At 58.1% G+C, this 18,302-nt stretch overlaps 1 protein-coding gene across 1 annotated transcript; it reads right to left on the bottom strand.

The window, feature by feature from the left end:
- Window positions 1-3,468: 3,468 nt before the first annotated feature.
- ETV5 (ETS variant transcription factor 5) lies at window positions 3,469-17,858 on the bottom strand. The gene is made up of 13 exons (XM_051626721.1): window positions 17,722-17,858; window positions 17,028-17,164; window positions 16,834-16,921; window positions 16,633-16,680; window positions 16,474-16,524; window positions 11,192-11,321; window positions 10,795-11,082; window positions 8,785-9,044; window positions 7,531-7,590; window positions 7,231-7,299; window positions 6,730-6,899; window positions 5,664-5,765; window positions 3,469-5,334 (listed from the first exon to the last, which is right to left on the bottom strand). The coding sequence occupies exons 2-13, from the start codon at window positions 17,070-17,072 to the stop codon at window positions 5,113-5,115; spliced, it is 1,533 nt and encodes a 510-aa protein (XP_051482681.1). The 5' UTR covers window positions 17,073-17,164; window positions 17,722-17,858; the 3' UTR covers window positions 3,469-5,112.
- Between the last annotated feature and the right edge of the window lie 444 nt (window positions 17,859-18,302).

The following is an 18,302-nucleotide window of genomic DNA, read 5'->3' as shown; positions in this document are numbered from 1 at the left end:
CTGGAGGGCTCAGACCTGCCAAGGTATTTGTGCAGCCCCTGCTTCAATTGGGAGCACAGGAGGAGGTGGTTTCAGGGGTCTCCCTCTACCTACAGCCTACCCAGGAATGGGAGACTTGGAGCTGGTGCTCAGGCCCCATGTCTCCCATGACAGTCAGCCTGCCTGTAGCCTAAAGCAGAATAAAGCCCAGGGACACAGGCTGTGGCTGGAGTCCTCCCTGCCACATTTATACCCCCTGGATATAAATGCCACCATGTTTTGGAAGCCAAAGATGCTTCCAGCTGTGCTACCATGCTGTGCTGCAGGGCCCAAACCCCATATGGATGGCCAGGAGCACAGGATGGATCCCCATGAGGTGGAGCTGCCCTGCACACCCCTGGGTGAGAGCACAGGCCTGGTGGATGGATGGTCCTCACCTTTTAATTACTCACCACCCCCAAATCTATCTATCTATCTGTCTGTCTGTCTGTCTGTCTGTCTTTTGCTGTAGCTCACCCATATTGAAGTTGGCTTCACACGTGCAGCCAGGGAAGGAGAGGACTTGCTGTGATGTGACCTGTCCCCCTCAGCCAGAGCCACCAGCAGCCACGTACACAAGCTGCAAAGCCCAGGTATGAGGTGACCATGAGGGGCAAAGGGACATTGTCCAGGGTGGGGGGCTGTGTATTGCTGCTGCTGCCCACCATGCCCACCTCTGCTCCTGGTAGCTGGCCAGGCTGGCTGGGCCTGCTGACTGCTGTAGGAACAAGCTGCGTGGGCAAATAATGCTTCCCATTAACACTCTTGCAGTCAAGGATGGAAAACTCCATCATGGCCTATTAAATATGAAGCCCCTGAGCAACAAATCCTGCCCCAGATGGAATTTCTAGGCTATTTATATGCTCCTGTGTAAGAGCTGCTGCAGACCTCTGGCTATCTCTATTGCTTCTTGAACATTTCCCAGGCCACTCATATCCTTCTGAGATGGGGAAAGCAGAAATGCACTCAGTGAATTATGGATGTGTAGAGGGTTGTAATGATATTCTCCTTTTTATGGGCTCCTCTTTGCCAAATAATTTTTACCATGTGCCTCTCATCTGAACAGTTTTCTTATTATGGGGTAAGACTGAGCCCTTAAGTCCAGGGAGGGAATAGTCTGGTGCACAGTGTTAGACTGTGAAGAGAAGAAAAGAGGAGAAACATATTTATCCCCTTTCAATAACAGCTGCCATTTTATTTTCTCTTCACACAGTATCACAAATTGTTGTGCATCCTGAATTACTGATGGTCTTGTTACCCTAGGATCTGAGTAGGGAGATGGAGGGTCGGAGAGGCCAACACCAGCACTAGGGTTTTGCCCAGCTTGGGTGGCTGAATCCTCTCCAAAATGTTGCTTCATCCTTCCCATCCTCTCTGCTCACTCCTTTTCATCCTCCCCAGCAGCTGGGGGTGAGTGGGAGGAAGTCAGGAAGCAGATAGTGCTGCAGTGTGCCAGGAGGGGACCAAGGCAGGTGGTCCTGGGGATGGCATGGTGTTGTCCCTGCCCCTTGGGCAGCTGTGGCTTGTCCCCTGGGGAAGGGGTGAGTGGGACTGTGCACCCCAATCAGCTCCATTCCCTCAGCAGGGCGAAAAAACCTCTGGTGTGCAGCAGGGAGAGGTGCAACGTGCAGCAGGATCAGAGGAGCAGCACATTTGTGAAGCCCTGAGTCCTCCAAGGCCAGTGTGGCATCAATCCCTCTGGGGTCTGAAGCTTTTTGTCCCACACTGAGGGGGCTGATGTAGGAAAAAGCCTTTTTTCATGTCCTTGCCTCTTTGCAAGAGCAGGGCCTGGGCTGGCCCTGGGGCCCCCAGCCCTGGCCTTGCAGGATTTGTAGGACTGCTTGGGTTGTGGCTTGACAAGCTGCTTGAGGAAGGCTTGGGAAAGCTTTGCCTTATCTGCTCAGCCTTGCCTCCTCCCCTCACTGGTCCCAGCCCCTGGCCAGGCCACCAGGCTGAGATCCCCCCACCCTGGGCCACCTGCCCGCCGGCAGCACTGCCGGTGCCCCCAGGTCCCCCTCTGCTCCATCCTGAGGCTGCTCCAATCCCCAGCAGGATGGGATTACTGGGCATCAGCTGGAGTTCAGCTCACCAGCAAGGTGGTGGTTTGTTTGTTGTTGTGGTTTTTTTTTTTTCTTTTTTGCCTTCCCCTCTTGTTTGACCTGGGTTTCGTGGCCTTAGGCAGAGGACGAAGCTTTGTAGAAAATGTGGCAAGGGGTTCACCAGACTGAGAGCCCCCCCCCCCGTGTGGGTGCAGGATGTGGGCACCCACTGGTCCTGCTGCAGGCCCTGGCATGATGAGGAAGACTCACCTGCAGCTCCTTCCCTCTGGAATGTTGCTCTGCTGCCAGGTGGCCATAGGTTGCCCACACAGGAGAGCCTACCTGCACAGCAGTTGGAGGTTTGCTTGTCCAAACATCAAGGCTGGGTGCCATGGAGCTCCCTAGAGAATGTGAGGAGAGGCTTTCCAGGGCTGAGCAGCTGATGCAACTTCTGGAAGGCTTCAGAGGGTGAATTGGCTTTGCTGTTTTGCCCTAGGAGACAGCCATGCTCCTCTGGTCAGCCTCATACTTCAGGCATGCTGGAAGAAGAGAGGCTCAAGGATCTACTGGCAGCACAGCTGGCAGCCAGGCATGGACTGAGGTAAGTGCAGTGCTGCAGAGCATCACAGCAAGTAAGGACCTCCACTCTCTCCCCTGCCTTGTTTTGGGAAGGAGCTGGGCTGGGCTGTGACAGCAGCCTGCAAGAGAAGAGCCAGTGGCACCTCAGGTAACAATGCCCCACTGCCCTGCAAGGGGACAGGGCTGGTGGACACCCCAGCTCAGCCTGCTTTGACCAACTGAAGTAGAGGTCAAAGTGACCAGGCAGTTCCAGGGGGTTTGAGCTTTTCTCCAGCCTGGCCAGGGTAAACACAGACCCTTCCCTGGAGTCAAGTCCCCGTGGAGCAGCCCTTGCCCTCCACCCATCTTCTTCAGCCTTTTGCAGACCCTGCTTCTCTGCTGGGTTTGTTTTTTTTTTTCCCCAGCCTAGAAATAGGGCCAGGAAGTGCTGAGGGAATCAGTGCCAGGAGCTCCTGGAGAGGCTTTCCTCTCTGACTGCAAGTGCTGTGTTCCCCCAGCAGCTTGTTGATGGGGGCTTAAGTTTCCAAGGGAGAGGGACAGGGAGGCAGCTGGACACATTTGCTGAGAAACCTTGGGGAAGAAGCAATATTAAATTGCACCTTGCTGGGGAGAAGAGGATTGTCTCATTGGACGTGGGCTTTCTGAAAGCTGTGGGAGCTGCCCTGGGAGGAGGCAGCCCTGGCCACCCACCTGGTCCCAGCTCCTACAAAGGACACAGAGCCCCTCACACTGCAAGGAACGGGCTCAGTCCTGGAACATTTCTGTCCTCCCAAAAGCACATCCAGAAGCTTCTTCCCAGCACAGGCAAAGGAGGCAGCCAGGAGGGCAGGGATGAACAGAAAGCAAGATCCTTTATTGTACACAGTACAGAATGTAATGCAGCTTTGCAGGAGATACACAGCCCTGCTCCAGTAAAGATTTCAAATCAGTTCTCAGATTAACCCCTTCTGCACTGCAGACCCCCTGAAAAACCTTGTCCCTAAGCTTGGGGGGGTTTCTGCAACCAAACACCCCTCCCCTGGCCCAGGGCAGGCCCTTGCAAGGAGAGCAACCCAGTCTACCCAGAGTTAATCTTCATACTTCCCCAAAAAAATAAATGAATCAGTCAAAAAAAAAAAAAAAATCCAACCAAAGCTAACGAAGAGAAAAAAAAAATTCCTATACAGCATTTACAACAAAAACATGTAGCTGGTGGGGGTGGGTAGGCAGGTGTGAATATATGAGTGGTGAAGGAGTGTCAGGAGGTGCAGCAGGGAGGGGGGAGCTGGAGGGAAGGGGGGCAAGGGGACCCCCCTGTCCCTGCCCACGGTGGCTTTACAGCCCAGCTCTGAGGCCATGCTGAGCAGGGGAGGGGAGGGAAAGCAGCTGAGCCAGCCCTGTGGTTCTGCCCTGGCTCCCCCAGGGAAGAGGATCTGAGTGGTGAAATGGAGTGGACCAGATACTTCAGCAGGTGTCCTGGCAAGCCACGGGCACCAGGGGCTCCCCCTGCAAGCAGGTCCCTGGGAAAGCCAAGGGAAGGGGGTGTGTGTGTGTGGGGGGTCCCCAGCAACAGCAGCCGGGCTGCAAAAAATAGCTTTGCCTTAAAATACAAAAAAATCTACAAAAATTAGTTTAGAAAGCTTTTTTTTTTTCTCCTTTTTTTTTTTTTTCTTCCCTAAAACCAACAAAAAAAAAAAAGGGAGGGAGGGAGATAGTGTCAGGGTCTCCTCCCCCCAAAATGCAACCCAAGGTCCACAGCCAGAGCTGGGGAGGAGGAGTGAGGGGCACAGAAAGGACCTGGGGATGGTGGGAAGGGAGGCTGGGAAACTGTTGTATCAGGTTCTATCACAAGGCTGGGGCAAGGAAGGGGTAAGTTTGGGAAGAAGGCAGAAGGCTCCTGGAGGGTTGGGGGGTAGGATGCAGCACACGTCAGCCTCCAGAGGGGGTGCTGGCCCAGGCAGCCCCCCCCTCCTGCCCCCCCCACATCCCTCCTCTGTGCAAATCAAAGCCCTTTCCACCAGACAAGGCAGCTACGTGGGTCGTGCTGGATGCAAAGCAGATTGTCGTGACAATTTGCCAGGTGGCCACGCCAGCTCAGCCCAGTCCTGGAGGTGTCAGCCCCACCCCTAGGCTTGCTGGCGAGGAACGGGGGGCCTGGGGGGGGGGCAGGGGGGGGGAAAAAAGGGGCAGACACTGTGTCTTTGAGCTCCCATTGGCCCAAAAAAAGACCCCAAAACCCATCCCACCAAAGCCTGGCAGGAGGCGCCGGCCACGGGCAGTCCTGTGCACTAGCCCTTGGACAGTAAGGGTGGGAATTCCATGGTGACACACACCGAGTGTTTTAGAATTACTCCAATTTGTGTGTGTGGTTTTTTTGTTGTCGTTTGTGGTGTGTTTTTTTTTTTTTTTGTCTCCTCACCCAAGAAGATATGCTTTACAAAACCGTCTGTGCCCCAAGCGGCTGCGCGAGTGCTGGTGGCTCTGCGGGCCGGCCGGGTCAGTAGGCGAAGCCCTCGGCGTAGGGAAGGCTGCCACAGGGATCCATCTCCAGGAGGTAGGCAGGGCTGTCCTCGAAGTGTGTCAGGGGCACTGTCTCCTCCTCGGGCACCGGGCAGTCGGGCTCTGTCTTCAGGAAGGGCCGCTGGTTGTCAGGGTAGGCCATGGAGAAGAGGGCGTCGGGATCGCAGACGAACTTGTAGACGTACCGCTCGCCGGCCACCTGAGCAGGAGCAGGAGTGAGAGGGGGGCCCTGCACCAGCACCCCACAGGGGGAGCAGGAGGGAATTCTTTACTCTTAGAGGGTGGTGAGACCCTGGCCCAGGCTGCCCAGGGAAGCTCTGGAAGCCCCATCCCTGGAAGCGTTCAAGGGTAGGTTGGATGGGGCTTGGAGCAACCTGAGGTGTCCCAGCCCATGCAGGGGGTTGGATCTAGATGAACTTTAAGGTCCTTTAACACCCCAACCAGTCTGTGATTCTCTGATTCTATGACCACCAGGATGCTGGGGTGACAGTCCCACCCCCCTCTCCCCAGGGCAGTGGGGTCACTCACCTTCTGCATGATGCCCTTCTCGTAGTAGTAGCGCAGGGAGCGGCTGAGCTTGTCATAGTTCATGGCTGGCCGGTTCTTCTGGATGCCCCAGCGCCGCGCTACCTGGGGGGAGAAAGCTGAAGGTTCCAGCCAGAGCTTGGCCACAACCACAGCCACAACGTGGGGGGGGGTCGGGGCTCATTTCTGGGGGCTGGACCAGCCGGGGTGAAAGCAGCCCTGCTGTCCCCCCAGAGCAGCTCCCTGCCTGCTGCAATAAACGCTCCAGCTCCAAGCACCGGCTGCCACAACAGCACCGCTGCCAAAGCAGGGGCTGAATCAAAAGACATTTGATTAAGGGAGCCTGCCAAAAAAGCTGCTTCAAAAAACCCACAATTTCCATGCACAGTGTATGAGTTATTATGGGTAATTACCCACAATTCAGAGTTTGGTGCTGCAGCTGCTTTCAATTACTCCCCAAACACCTTCTTCCTCTGTGTCCCCCTCCTGAAGAGCTGCACAGCTTTGGCCCAGCACCCTGAGCTGCTGCTGGGAGCCCAGGGAAGGATCAGAGCAGTTGGGAGGGAGGGGGCCATGGACTGGATCAGTTGGGAGGGAGGGGGCCATGGATCGGACCAGTTGGGAGGGAGGGGGCCATGGATTGGACCAGTTGGGAGGGAGGGGGCCATGGATTGGAGCAGTTGGGAGGGAAGGAGCCATGGATCACAGCAGTTGGAAGGGAAGGAGCCACAGACCAGTGGCAGGTCTCAGCAGGGCACAGAGGTGATGCCACCACAGCAGGTGATGGCCAGTGGCTCCAGGAGCAGAGCATGTGCCATGGTGGGCAGGCAGCAGAAGAGATGGAAGGCAAATTTCTAGGACTGCTTAGCACAGACACGGGGCTGGCTTTTCCCCCCTCACCCTCAAAAGCTGCTTGGAGTGTAGACACGTCTCACTTGTGCATGAACTGCTCCACAGCATGGGTAGGATCCAAGGCTCCAGCCTCCCCCAGGCTCACCCCACGGTCGCTCCCGGGCTGCAGCCCCCAACACCAGCACACCAGGCACTGGGCCAGTTCCCCACCCCGTACCTCCTCGGGCTCAATCAGTTTGAACTCCATGCCCCGGCCGGTCCAGGCGATGAAGTGGGCATTGGCAGGGTCGTCCAGGAGGGTGACCAGGAACTGCCAGAGCTGCAGGGACCCGCGGCGCTGATAGGGAGGGCCCTCGCGGTACAGGGTGGGCTCCTGCTTCACTTTACCTGCCCAAGAGATGGCTGCTTCAGCACCCCCACCCCTCCCTGGTAGCACTATCCAGCTAGGGGACGTGCAGAGTGACATCAGGATGGCTCCTGTGCCAGGACCCCCTGTGAAGGATCAGGCCACCAGGGCAGAGACGGGACAGGTGCTGGGGGAGATGTGGGGCAGGTGAGAAGCATGGGGACAGGGCACAGTGGTGATGCCAAGCAGCCACCAGGGACCGCAGTGGCACAGCTGGGCTGTAAAATCCCAGCCACCATGGGGTTTGGCCCCAAATTTCCCCGCCATGAGCCCTGGTCACCCCTCAGCCCTCCTTTGAGGCCAGGTCCTTACCCTCCAGCCGCTCTGGTACCACGCAGGTGTCATCAAAATACAATCGTGTGTCCTTTTCATATGAAAATCCTAGGGGATAGAGACCCGCCCAGTGAGCACAGGGCCCATCCACCACCCTGGCTGGACCCCCCCAGAAAAAAAACAACCCCACAGTGCTGGTGCTGCTCATAGGCAGGCTCCTGCAGGCACTTTTTCAAGGTGCCCAGCAGCTCTGCAAGAGGTAAGGGGTGTCTGTCTGCCCCAGGGTGGGCCCAGGACATACTGGGGATGCCCGTGGGAGGAAAGGGGTGGCTCACTCACCATCATGGCTGCTGGGGAAGACGTTCCCCCGCAGGTATGAGGACTGGCAGTTAGGCACTTCTGTGAGGGAGACAAAGGCAGAGTGAAGGACACGTGTCCTGTGGGTCCCACCAAGCACTTAGCAGCATCTTTCGCCCCACCCCCCCCCACCCCGAGATATCTGCCCCCACCAGCACACCCTGGACTGCTGCACCCCCACCCAACTTTGGGCATAAAAGAGTAGGATTTGGAGGGGGGTGGGGGGGGATGTCACTGGAATGAGCGGTGGGAGTAAGGTCTAGGTCAGCTTGGGTTTTCACTCCGTTATTCAGGCATCATGGGAAGGGAGGCATTGCCATCTGCTCGGCAGTGCCACCCTCCACCCCGAGGTCGGGGTATTTTTAGGTCCTAAGGCGATTAGAGGATTTTTCCGTGATGCTGGTGGGGTCGAGCAGCCAGAAATCACAGCTGGCCCCAGGCCAGGGCAGAGGGGGGGACCTGCTGGGTGCTGTGAAGCACCTCAGCCCACGGCTATGGCACTGACCATGTTGCACAGCATCAGGTGAATGCCTCTCTAGCCCCACTGCTTTGGAAAAGAGGGAGGAAAAAAAAGCTGGGGTGGGGAAAAATACAGAAAAGGAAGATATCATCTGCCACTGCAGGAGAAGCAGCAGCCAGTGCCAGGCAGCTCCAGGCACCCACAGCCTGAGGCTCAACCCTGATCCAGAGAGAGCAACCAGGCTGGTGAAAGGACTAGAGGGAAAGTCTTATAGGGAGAGGCTGAGGGAGCTGGGATTGTTTAGCCTGGAGAAGGGGAGCCTCAGGGGGGACCTTCTCACTCTCTTCAACTACCTGAAGGGAGGTTGGAGTCAGGTGGGGCTGGGCTCTTTTTCCAGGCAATGAGCAGCAAGACAAGAGGGCCTGGCCTCAAGCTGCTCCAGGGGAGGTTTAGGTTGGATATCAGGAAGCACTTCCTCAGTAAGAGGGTGATCAGACATTGGGATGGCCTGCCCAGGGAAGTGGTGGAGGCACCATCCCTGGAGGTGTCCAAGGAAAGGCTGGAGGTGGCACTTGGTGCCATGGTCTGGCTGATGTGGTGGTGTTGGTCATAGGCTGGACTTGATGATCTTAAAGGTCTTTTCCAGCCTTAGTGATTCTGTGCAGCTGCCCATGAGCCACAGAGGGCAGAGATGGCCCCGCTCCCCTGGGCACTGCAGGGGTAAACCCACAGACCCCCCCGCCCAGCACCCAGATGTCCCCCCAACTTGCACCCACCCGAGTCGATGCAGTAGTCCCGGGGCTCCTGCTTGATGCCCATGGGGGGCTGGAAGCCATGGCCAGGTGGACCAGGCAGGCCAGGGTCTCCGTGCTCGTAGAGAGGGTCGTGGTACTCCTGCTTGAATCCCTGAGGGGGCCGGGGGGCTGCGGGGCCCAGGGGCTCCGACAGCTGCCGGTGGTAGACGGGGCGACTGTCCCCTGGCACCCCGGGCTGCGGCGGGAAGGGGTGGCAGGGCTCTGACAGCTGCCTCTGAAACCTGGAGGGGAGAGGGACAAGGTGGTGGTGGTGGTGGGGGGGTCAGCCCTGCTAGTATGTCACCAGTAGTTCCCACTCCATATGGGACCCCATAATGCCCTCAGCTCCCGGGGTGGTGTCATGGGTGGTGTCACATCCCACCCACAGCAGGCTGGGACAGTTCCTTAGGAACACAGCCACCGTGAGGATTCATCCTGTGAGGATGCAATGCTGGGGAGGGGGGGTGTGGGGGGGTCCTGTCCCCCCTCCAAGCCGGGGGAACACCAGGACAGCCTGTGGGCCATCCCTGCGGAGCACCTGGGATGACCCCAGGCTGCAGCGGGGACGCCTGCGTAAAAAGGGCAGAAAACGGGAGACCAAAAAAACCTACTTCACACCAGTTTAAAAAAAAAAAAAAAAAAATCTCTGTAAACCAGCAAAATCCAGCCCCAGGGTGGGAGGGCAGAGCAGCAGGGCCTGGGCGGGGGGGATGTTGGGGTGCTTATGCAAAGCCAAATCCAGCGGGCAGCCCCAGCCGGTCGCTAATCCTGCACGGCTGGGATTAGAGCGGGTCCCCGGCAGCGGGGAACACTATTTTCAGCTCCCGGGTGCTGCCCCCGCTGGCTTGAGCCCCCGTCTCTGCCGGGGCGGGGGGGGGGGGGAGTGTGGATGTGTGGATAAGGGAGCATCTCGAGGGGGTGCTGCCACATCCCCTCGCCCTCCGGCACCTTGAAAGGCGATCTCTGCGGCTCCTCTGGGCCGGCCCTGCGCCATTTGGCTTTGTAACCGGAGCCCTCCCAGCTGCCGGGCTGGGATTACTCCATTTCCGAGCTGTGTCCCTCTGCCCTTCCTGAGTGAAACCCAAGCCCTGCGCTGTCACGGCACTTCCCGAGGGGTCGTGGCCAGCCCCCTGCATAGTTTGAAGGTTGCCCGGACTCTGCTTCGCCAGGGAGGGATGCTCGGCGGCCGCCGCCGAGTGCGTCCCAAGTGGCCTCACTGCCTGGCCTCTCCTAGGCTGCCACCTCCAGCCCCGTGCCCAAAGGGGACATCCCACCACCGCTGGGACAGCAGCCATCATCCCAGCAAAGGGCATCCAGGAAGCTCCAAGCAAAGCCAGAGGTCACCTGTGGCCTGGGCCGTGTCACCAGAGGCAAGGGAGGGGACGGGCAGAGCCTCTGGGAGCAAAACCACAGCTTGGAGAGGAAGTGGGTAGCAGGGCTTCTCCCTCCACAGCCCCACAAACCCCAAGGGATGCCACGCAATGCACAGGGAAGCTAAGGACTGACCCTCCACCCAGGGGTGCTGGGGGGCAGGACAGGGATGCTGCAGCTCCCCAGACTGGCAGGGCTCAGCTTGGAAAGCTGCAGGAGGTGGGAGAGGCCATCGGGAGCCCTGACTCAGCACCACTGCCCGGCACTGCGGGGACAGATGCCAGGTGGCAGCTTCTGCCACCCTCACCTTTCTGGGGGGGGGGAGGTGAGGGATCTGCCTGCTGTCTCTGGGACTGGTCCTTGCAAGAAAGCAGCTGCCTCATGGGGAGAAGGAGCCACGAGACCCCAGTGGGAAGTAGCAGGTTTTTGCCACACTGGTTCCCACGGGCGCTGAGGAAGCAAGGTCCAAGCCGTGCTCCACAGCTGCAGCAAGGGGATGGGCAGATGGACACTCCCACCTCCCTCCCCACAGCTCGAGGCCACCAACCCATCCCAAGGTGGCAAAAGTCTACAAGGAAGCCCCGCAAGATGCCAGCACTCGCTCAGGCAGGGGAGCCTCACCTGTGCTCTGCAGGGTACTGGTTTTCAGACATCATCTTTGGCATGTGCACGGGCGGGTGAGGTGGCCGCGGCACGGCGAAGGTCTGCTGCCTCTGCTCCTGCAGCCTCTGCTCCTGCAGCCTCTGCTCCTGCAGCCTCTGCTCCTGCAGTGGGTGTGGGGCTGGGGCTGCCCCATGGGTGGCTGCTGGAGGTGGCAGCGGCAGAGCTGAGCCCTGCTGGGCAGGGGACACCGGCGTGGCAGGTGGTGTTAATGGCTTGAACCCAGCGGGGGGCTTCCTGTCATAGGCACTGTGGAGGGGAGAGGGGTGATAGCCACAGTGGGTAGACACCAGGCTGAGGAGCCAGATGAGTCCCCGTGCTGCCACCCCAGGGCTCCACCTGTGTCCCCACTACCTACCAGCAGTTGTAGAGGCACTTGTCCCCGTAGCTGGCACAGAGAGCCTGCTCGTGGCTGCAGGATGACAGCTCCGAGGAAGGGCTGTGCAGCTCCCGCTTGATTTTTGCTGGAGGTGGGGCATGCAGGACCACTGCAATGAGAGAGGAGATACAGGCTCACCTGACAGGGGATGTCACCCGTGGAGCATCCCCCCGGGTGCTCTTTGCTCAGGAACTAGGTGCTGAATAACCCGAGGCAACAAAACCATGCTGGGATGATGCCCCAGCAGAACCTGATGTGCTGGTGGACCGAGCCAGGGTGGCAGGCCTGACTTCTGCAGGGCTCCCATAGCTTGGACACTCCCTCCAGCCCATGACATTGCTTATGAAGGGGGAATCACTCCCTACTGGGATCCAAGAGGGATCGGCAGGGAACAGCACAGACCTTGAGGGGGTCAGAGCAAGGGCTGTGAGAGAGGAACAGGCAGCTCAAAAACAGCCAGGGTGCCTAGGCTGGGCCAAAAGGCCCTCAGCAAGGGGAGATGAGCCTGGGCACTGCAGGCAGCAGTTGCCTTCCTGAGCTGTGGGGCAAGAAACAAGGGGGCTTGACAGCCTGGAGCTCCAAAAGCCTGTAAGCAGGACACAGCAACCTGCTCACCCTAGTTCCCAGCTAGCCAGCCAGAGAGTCGATAAGTGGCTCAATAGGACCCACCTTCCCTCAGCCAAGGCCCTCCAAGGTGACCCAGTCCTGGGGTCCCCCCCAGTGATACGAGTTCAAGTGGCAAACGTCCCACTAAACCCAAATCCTCCCATGTCCCCCAAGCCCACTCACTATAAATACATTTTAAACCGAGTAATAAACGCTTAACCTAATTAATTTCTAAAAGCGGGCGCTCTAGGAAAGGGAAAGCACCTCGGAGATCTTTACCTAAATAGTGCCTGCAGGGGAGAGCCAAGACTAATCGGAAGTGGAGTATTAGCTTCATGCAAAGTCTAAACACAGCCCAGCTACACCAGAGAGGAGCAAATAGCTCCGAGACAACTGTTCACAGCTTGCCAGGTAATTAGCTGCTCCCCTAATTTGTCAAAACCTTTAAAGAGCTGCTGACTCCCCCCCGCTCTGCTTCCCCCACGACGGCCCAGCACAGCTGGTACCAAGGGCATAACCCGTCCCCCTAACCCCCCCCCAGGAGGATTTGAAACACGAAGCCCAGCGCTGAGCCAGCACAGCCCCCCCCCCCCAAGCCAGATTTATCCCCCTCCTCCTCCTTTCCTTCCCCCCCCAAAGGGAGGTTTTGCCACTCTCAGCATTTCCAGCCTTCCCGGGGGGGCCAGCACAGCGGCGGCAAAGCCCGGGCACCCTCTGAGCCACGGGGAAAAGCAAAGGGGAACTGGCTTTGGAAGGGTTCCAGCTGCCTCTTGCAGGCATGTTCCTCCCTAACAGGCTCCGTGTTGTTGGAGCGGGGTTGTTTTTCTGCCAGGCGTACAATGGGGTCTGGTTATTCATTGAAGAAAAGGGAGGAAAAAAAAAAAAAAAACACAACCAAAACCAACCCAACAACCCAACCAACAAGTCTCCGAGCAGGCACCACCCTCCATTCACAAACAGTTTTGGAGCGCTCCATTCATGCGGCCTGGGGAGGGAAAGAAGGGGAAATAAAAAAAAAAAAAACACAACAACCAGAAGAAAAATTTCCCCAGAGCTTAGAGCTGCCATTCAAGAAAAGGGAAACGAGCTTTAAGATCCTAACAGAGACCAGCTGGCCAAGCCTGGACTTTGTGCAACGTTTGGATTCCTTACACAAACAGCGTGGGGCCGGGCCGGCGCTGCTCGGCAGGACATGGTCTGGCTGCCAAATTCATTCCCAGGCAGGGCAGGGAGGCTGGAGCACCTGGTTGCTGGGGGATGGAGCTGCTTTTTTGGGTGCCAGGTAAAGTGGCAGGAGGGCTCCCAGGGAAAAGGGATGCTTTGCCCCATTGCCTAAAACTTCAAAGGCACGTTTGGGTGCGCAAGCGTTTGTAACCTTTCCGGTCCTGTGCTTTGCACTGTAATTAAAAGCTAAAAAAATACAAAAATAGGCAGAGGGAACAACTTAACTATAGAAAGGGCAAGGGAATATGCCATGGGCACACCCACGCTGGGACTGAGCCATGGCAAGAGCACTCGTGGGTGCTTGATGGCCCCTCACTGGGCTGCTGTAGCCCCTGGGGATGGAGAGAGACCAGGGAGGGCAGCACAGGGACCTGCCACGGATGCTGCTGCTGTGCCCAGCTGGGAAAGCAGCACAACCACGGGGGAAAAGATGGGGGGCTCAGCAGTACTTCCCCCCAGTGCCACACTGCCAGCCAAGCTGGCTTCAGCCAAGAGGTCTCCCATGGGAAACATCACCCCCCAAAGCTGTTTGGGGCCTTGAATCACCACTGAATCCCCTAGTGGGGGACCAGGCAGGTTGTTCTCAAGCACCAGCGTGACAGAACTTCTAAGAGGCCAAGCCTGGTGGAGATTGGCTTTGCCAGCAGCACCCTGAGCCAGGGGGAAGGTGACCAAACCACTGTCCCCAGCCTGGACACCAGCTGGGCACTTTGGCACCCGCTCCAGCCGGCACCTGGGAGCCACACTCTCTGCCTGCCCCTCCATCCTCGGCGCTACAGGACGCACCCAAGGTCACACCAGGAGAGGAGCCAGAAATAGAAGCCAGGCTCCTGCTTTCCTTTGTTTAAACAATCCTTCCTCGGAAAGAAAACCTTCTGCTTTCATGCTGGTGTGTAAGACACCCACTCTGCACCCTGCCAGTGGCTTCAGCCACGTGCTGCCTGTACAGGGGGCCACAAGTTTCCTGGGAATAAACCCCTACAAAAGGCAAAGCCCCTTGAGGTGCTTGATTTGCCCAGCACACCACCATCACTCGCCAGTTATTTAAAAAAAAACAAAACCAACAAGCAACAGAGATACAATATTATCCATAAAGCATATCCATAAACCAACAGGACTGTTCCACCAGCAAACCCAAACCTCAGCCCAGCGAGGGCCAGCACGACACGCTCTGCAGGAGCCACCCACGGCCTCCTTGCCTTCCCTGGAAGATCTGCCACTTCTCCAGTTAGCTTAAAAATCACCAAATTGCTCTTGCTGCTCGGTCCAGGAGGCTGAGAACAAGGCGTGCCTTATTCAGAGGAGCCCTGCTTTCCCCATCCCCACCGTGGGATTTCCTCCCCAGTGCAGCGACCGGCCGCCCCCCCGGCACCTTCTGGCACTTTGCTGCCAAAGCCCAACTTCAAGCCCACGTCTGCCAGGGACCTCAGCTCCAGAGTCAGGAGCAGTGAGCAGGCAGCAGCTGAGCTGCAGGCAGCTGCTAAGCAAAGAGGGTTTTTTTTTTTTTAGCAAGGTGAGAACCACGCTGTAGCTTGGAGCATCATCCCCGAGACTCAACACGGCACATATGGCATTGTTCCCCATGGCAATGGGGATGAAACTGAGCCTGGAATGCCAGGGCTACAGAGCAGGAGCTGGTTTGCTCTGGATAAGAGAGCAGCAGCTTCCTCAGAGAAAAGGCATGGAACTACATCACTGCAAGAACCGAGTCCAACACATGCCAGCAGACATGTATAGACTAGGGAAGGATTTATCTTCCCTTGGGAGCTAAATAGGCACTGAACCCCAACGTGACCCCCAGCCTGGGAAAGGAGAACATCCCCACTATCAAAACCAGGGTGCAGGGGGCAAGCTGCACCAGATTCTTTCCTCTCTTTCTCCCTACACCCCACATTCTGGCTCAAAACTGGAGTGAAATGAGAGATGAGGCCAGGAAGCTGTAAACTGGAGACTCTCTCCTCTTTGAACCCTCCAGTGCTGGTACCAAAGCACCAGGCTTCCCAGTCCCCTCCACCCCAATCTGAGCTCCCCTCTAGCTAACACAGCCCTCTGCCTGACAGTGAGGGAAACCTCTGCCTTCTCTCCCCAGGAGTTAAGGAAGGTTAATACAGTGGGGGAGTCACGCAGGGAGATTTCCTTTCAAGTGACAAAGTCGTTTCAACGTTCAACGCCTGCACTGCAGAGGCCAAGCAGGTCAGGATAACATTGAAGAGTCTCAGCCGAAAGCCCTTCTCTCTCTCTTCTCCCCCCCCCCCATGAAAAGTTTGTCTCTTCTCTCTAAGCTCTTCAGGTTACAAGGAAACAAGAGACTGCCAAAAGGCACTGGAAACAGCTTCAGCACTAGGAGCCACCCTCCCACGCACGCTGCAGTTTGTACCGCTCCGAGCAAGAGCTGCTGGGCTGTGCTAGGATGTCAACAGCCAGTTGAGTTCCTGACTCTGGGCTTGCCTTTTATCTCAGGGGAGAGGAGGGGAGGGGGGGGTGGGCAGTGCATCTAAAACTTGGGCTGTCTGGAACAGTTTAATGGCAAACTTCCCACTCAGAAGTAATCAAAGAGCAATAATTAACATGCGTTTACTGTCGGAGAAGATACCCCGCTGCATGCTGTGACAAAGCTGGAATGAAAAAATCTGTTCGACTGCAGGCTAAATTTGATTTCCTTTAAGTTCTGTAGTTGTCTGGCTCAGCAGCAAAACCCAGCCACCAACACCAAGCTACTCCTTCTCTTTGCCAGGTAACGACTCAAAACATCCTGCCCCCCCCTGCCCTGACCCCCCTTCCTCTCCAGCCACGGCTCCAACACCAGCAGAGCCAGAGCCCTGCAAGCACCACATGCCATGAACCAGCCCCTGCCCTCCCTGCTGACCCGTTCCAGCAGTGAAACACAGCTCCAAACCAACTCTTGCTCTTATGCAATTCAAGAGGGACTGCATTTTCACTGGCCTCCTTTTAAACACGCTTGCTTGCCAGTGATTAATGCTGCTTAGAGCGGCTCAAGTTTCACGGCTCAGGTCTGCTCTTGCCAACAGTGCTGGGCTGGGACTGTAAAAAGCTCCAGAAACTGCAGAGATTGTGGCTAACCAAGGAGCCCAGCACAGGCTCTTGCATCCACTTGAAAAGGAGTGTTTATAAGCAAATCAACATTACTACCAACAAGCAGCGAGTCTCAGAGGAGCCCAGAGATCAGTCAGAGATCTCTCCACGCGCCTGGCTACAATTTTCCCCCTTTGCAAAGGACAAGACGTTGCAAGTTTCAACTCGATGAACCCAAAACACACGTGTTTTCTCCCCAGAACTTCACGGTTCCACAGTCTCAGCCCCAGCCACAACCACTTTCCCAAGGAAGAGGCTCCAAACCCAGCGCGAGGTTTTGCACGGGCACCCAAACGTTTCCCTCTCCCCAGAGAACAAAAACCAGAACGATCACTTACAGTTGTCAGACTGGAAATCTGGGACAAATTGTTCATCGTCGGGGACCTGAGCTAAAAAAAAAAAAAAAAAAGAAAACAACGAGAAAAAAGTGGTTTTGGTTCTCAAAAAACAGCTCACAGAGAAATTTTACACGGCAAAAATAAGAGGTGAAGACTTGCCTTCAGCTAGCCAGGCCTCTTGGAGCTGGCTAAGATCCTGGAAGAGCTCTGGAACAGAGTGAAAGACTTATGCACTCCACAGAAGAACAAATAAAACTGCCATTATTCACAGGATTATTTCTAAACCAACGCACACGAGCAGAGGGGGGCTGGGGGGGGCTGCTGGGAGGTCACAGCTGCCCCAGGGCCAGCCCTGCCTACCTTCTGAGTCGTGGGCCAGATCAGTCTCCAAAAATTTCCTTTTTCTATCAGCCCCCGGCCGGCCTCGGCCCTCCTCTGCACAGGACTTCTGCAAGGATCAAGGCAAGGTTGGGGAGGGTGGCAGCCCCCCAAGGACGGGGGGTGCCCAAGGACGGGGGGTGCCCAACGGGGAGCTGGGAAGGGGGCAAACTTACCCCGGGGCCCATGAAGGGAACCTGCTGGTCGTAGAAGCCATCCATGGCGCGGGGGAGGCAGGCAGTGCCCCCAGCCCGCTCAGCATCGACGCCGGCCCGGGAAGCGGGGTCCCGGTTGGGCTGCGGCAGGTGCGTGGCTGGAGGGAAGGAGGGCTCAGGGTCAGGCCCCGGCTTGTGCCGAGCCCGGGGCCAGCTCGGTGCGGGGTCCCAGCCCGCTCCTGCCGTGGCCGATCGGAGTTCCCTGGCTCGTGATGTCACCCGATTTCTATAGAAACGGCCGTGACATCACGCGTCGTGGTGGCAGAAGGGAGGCTGAGCCGGGCCGGGCCGGGCCGGGCCAGCACTGCGCACTCTTTGCTTCGCTTCTCTTCCCGGGGTCCGGCGGCCGCGTCCCCCCGCCGGGGCCCGGTGCTGCGGGGCGCTCGGTGCCGCGGGGCGCTCGGTGCCGCAGCCAGGCCCGTTCCCACGCCGCCCCGCGCTCCCCATTCATAAACTCCACCCCCCCCCACCCCTCCTCCATCCCTCCCTCCCTCCCCCGCCCGCGCGCGCTCTCGCTCGCTCGCGCGCCCCTCCCTCCTTCCACCCACCCCCCCCTCCTCCCCCCCCCGCCATTCACACCGCGCGGCCCGCGCCATTCATAAACACCGCCCCCACCCCCGGGCTGCCCCGCGCCACACAACCAGGCCCCTCGTACCCGGCCGGGGCGCGGCGGGCTCGGGCTTCAGGCTCCGGTGCAGACGGGAGGAGGCGGGCCGGGGCCGGCGGTGGGTGCCGGGGCCGGTCCCGGTGCAGGCTCCGCTCCCCGCGCCGCTCCCCGCACCGCTCCGCGCTCTGCGCAGCCCCGCGCCAACACCCCCCCCAGCCCCGCCCCCAGCGCTTGTTTACCCTCCGCGCTGACCAATGAGGAGCCGCCGCTCGGCCGGCCGAGCCGTCTGATTGGCTGAGGTGCCGCTCCGCCTCCGCCCGCCCGCCCCTCCGCCGAGCACCATTGAGGCCGGCTGAGGTGGGCGGGGCCGGCGGCAGCCAATGGGAGCGGCGTAATTTGCATGGCCCTGCCGAGGACGTTTTTCATTCATAAAAAAATAGAAGGCGAAGGATGCTGCGGGTGGGGCGGGGGCAGCGCGGGATTTAAAGGGGCCGCGGCCATTTATAGAAGGGGGGCTGGGAGGACGAGCAGGAGGCCTTGAGGGGGGTTGGTGGGGCAGCTCAGGGGTCCGGATCCGGGACGGGGAAAGGCGGCCACGCCGTGCCCCAGCACCCAGCGAGCCCAGCAGG

Source organism: Apus apus, chromosome 8 (genome assembly GCF_020740795.1).
Source record: "Apus apus isolate bApuApu2 chromosome 8, bApuApu2.pri.cur, whole genome shotgun sequence".
Lineage (NCBI taxonomy): Eukaryota > Metazoa > Chordata > Aves > Apodiformes > Apodidae > Apus > Apus apus.
The sequence above is the reverse complement of the archived record's forward strand: the minus strand, read 5'-3'. Positions and strand labels throughout refer to the sequence as shown.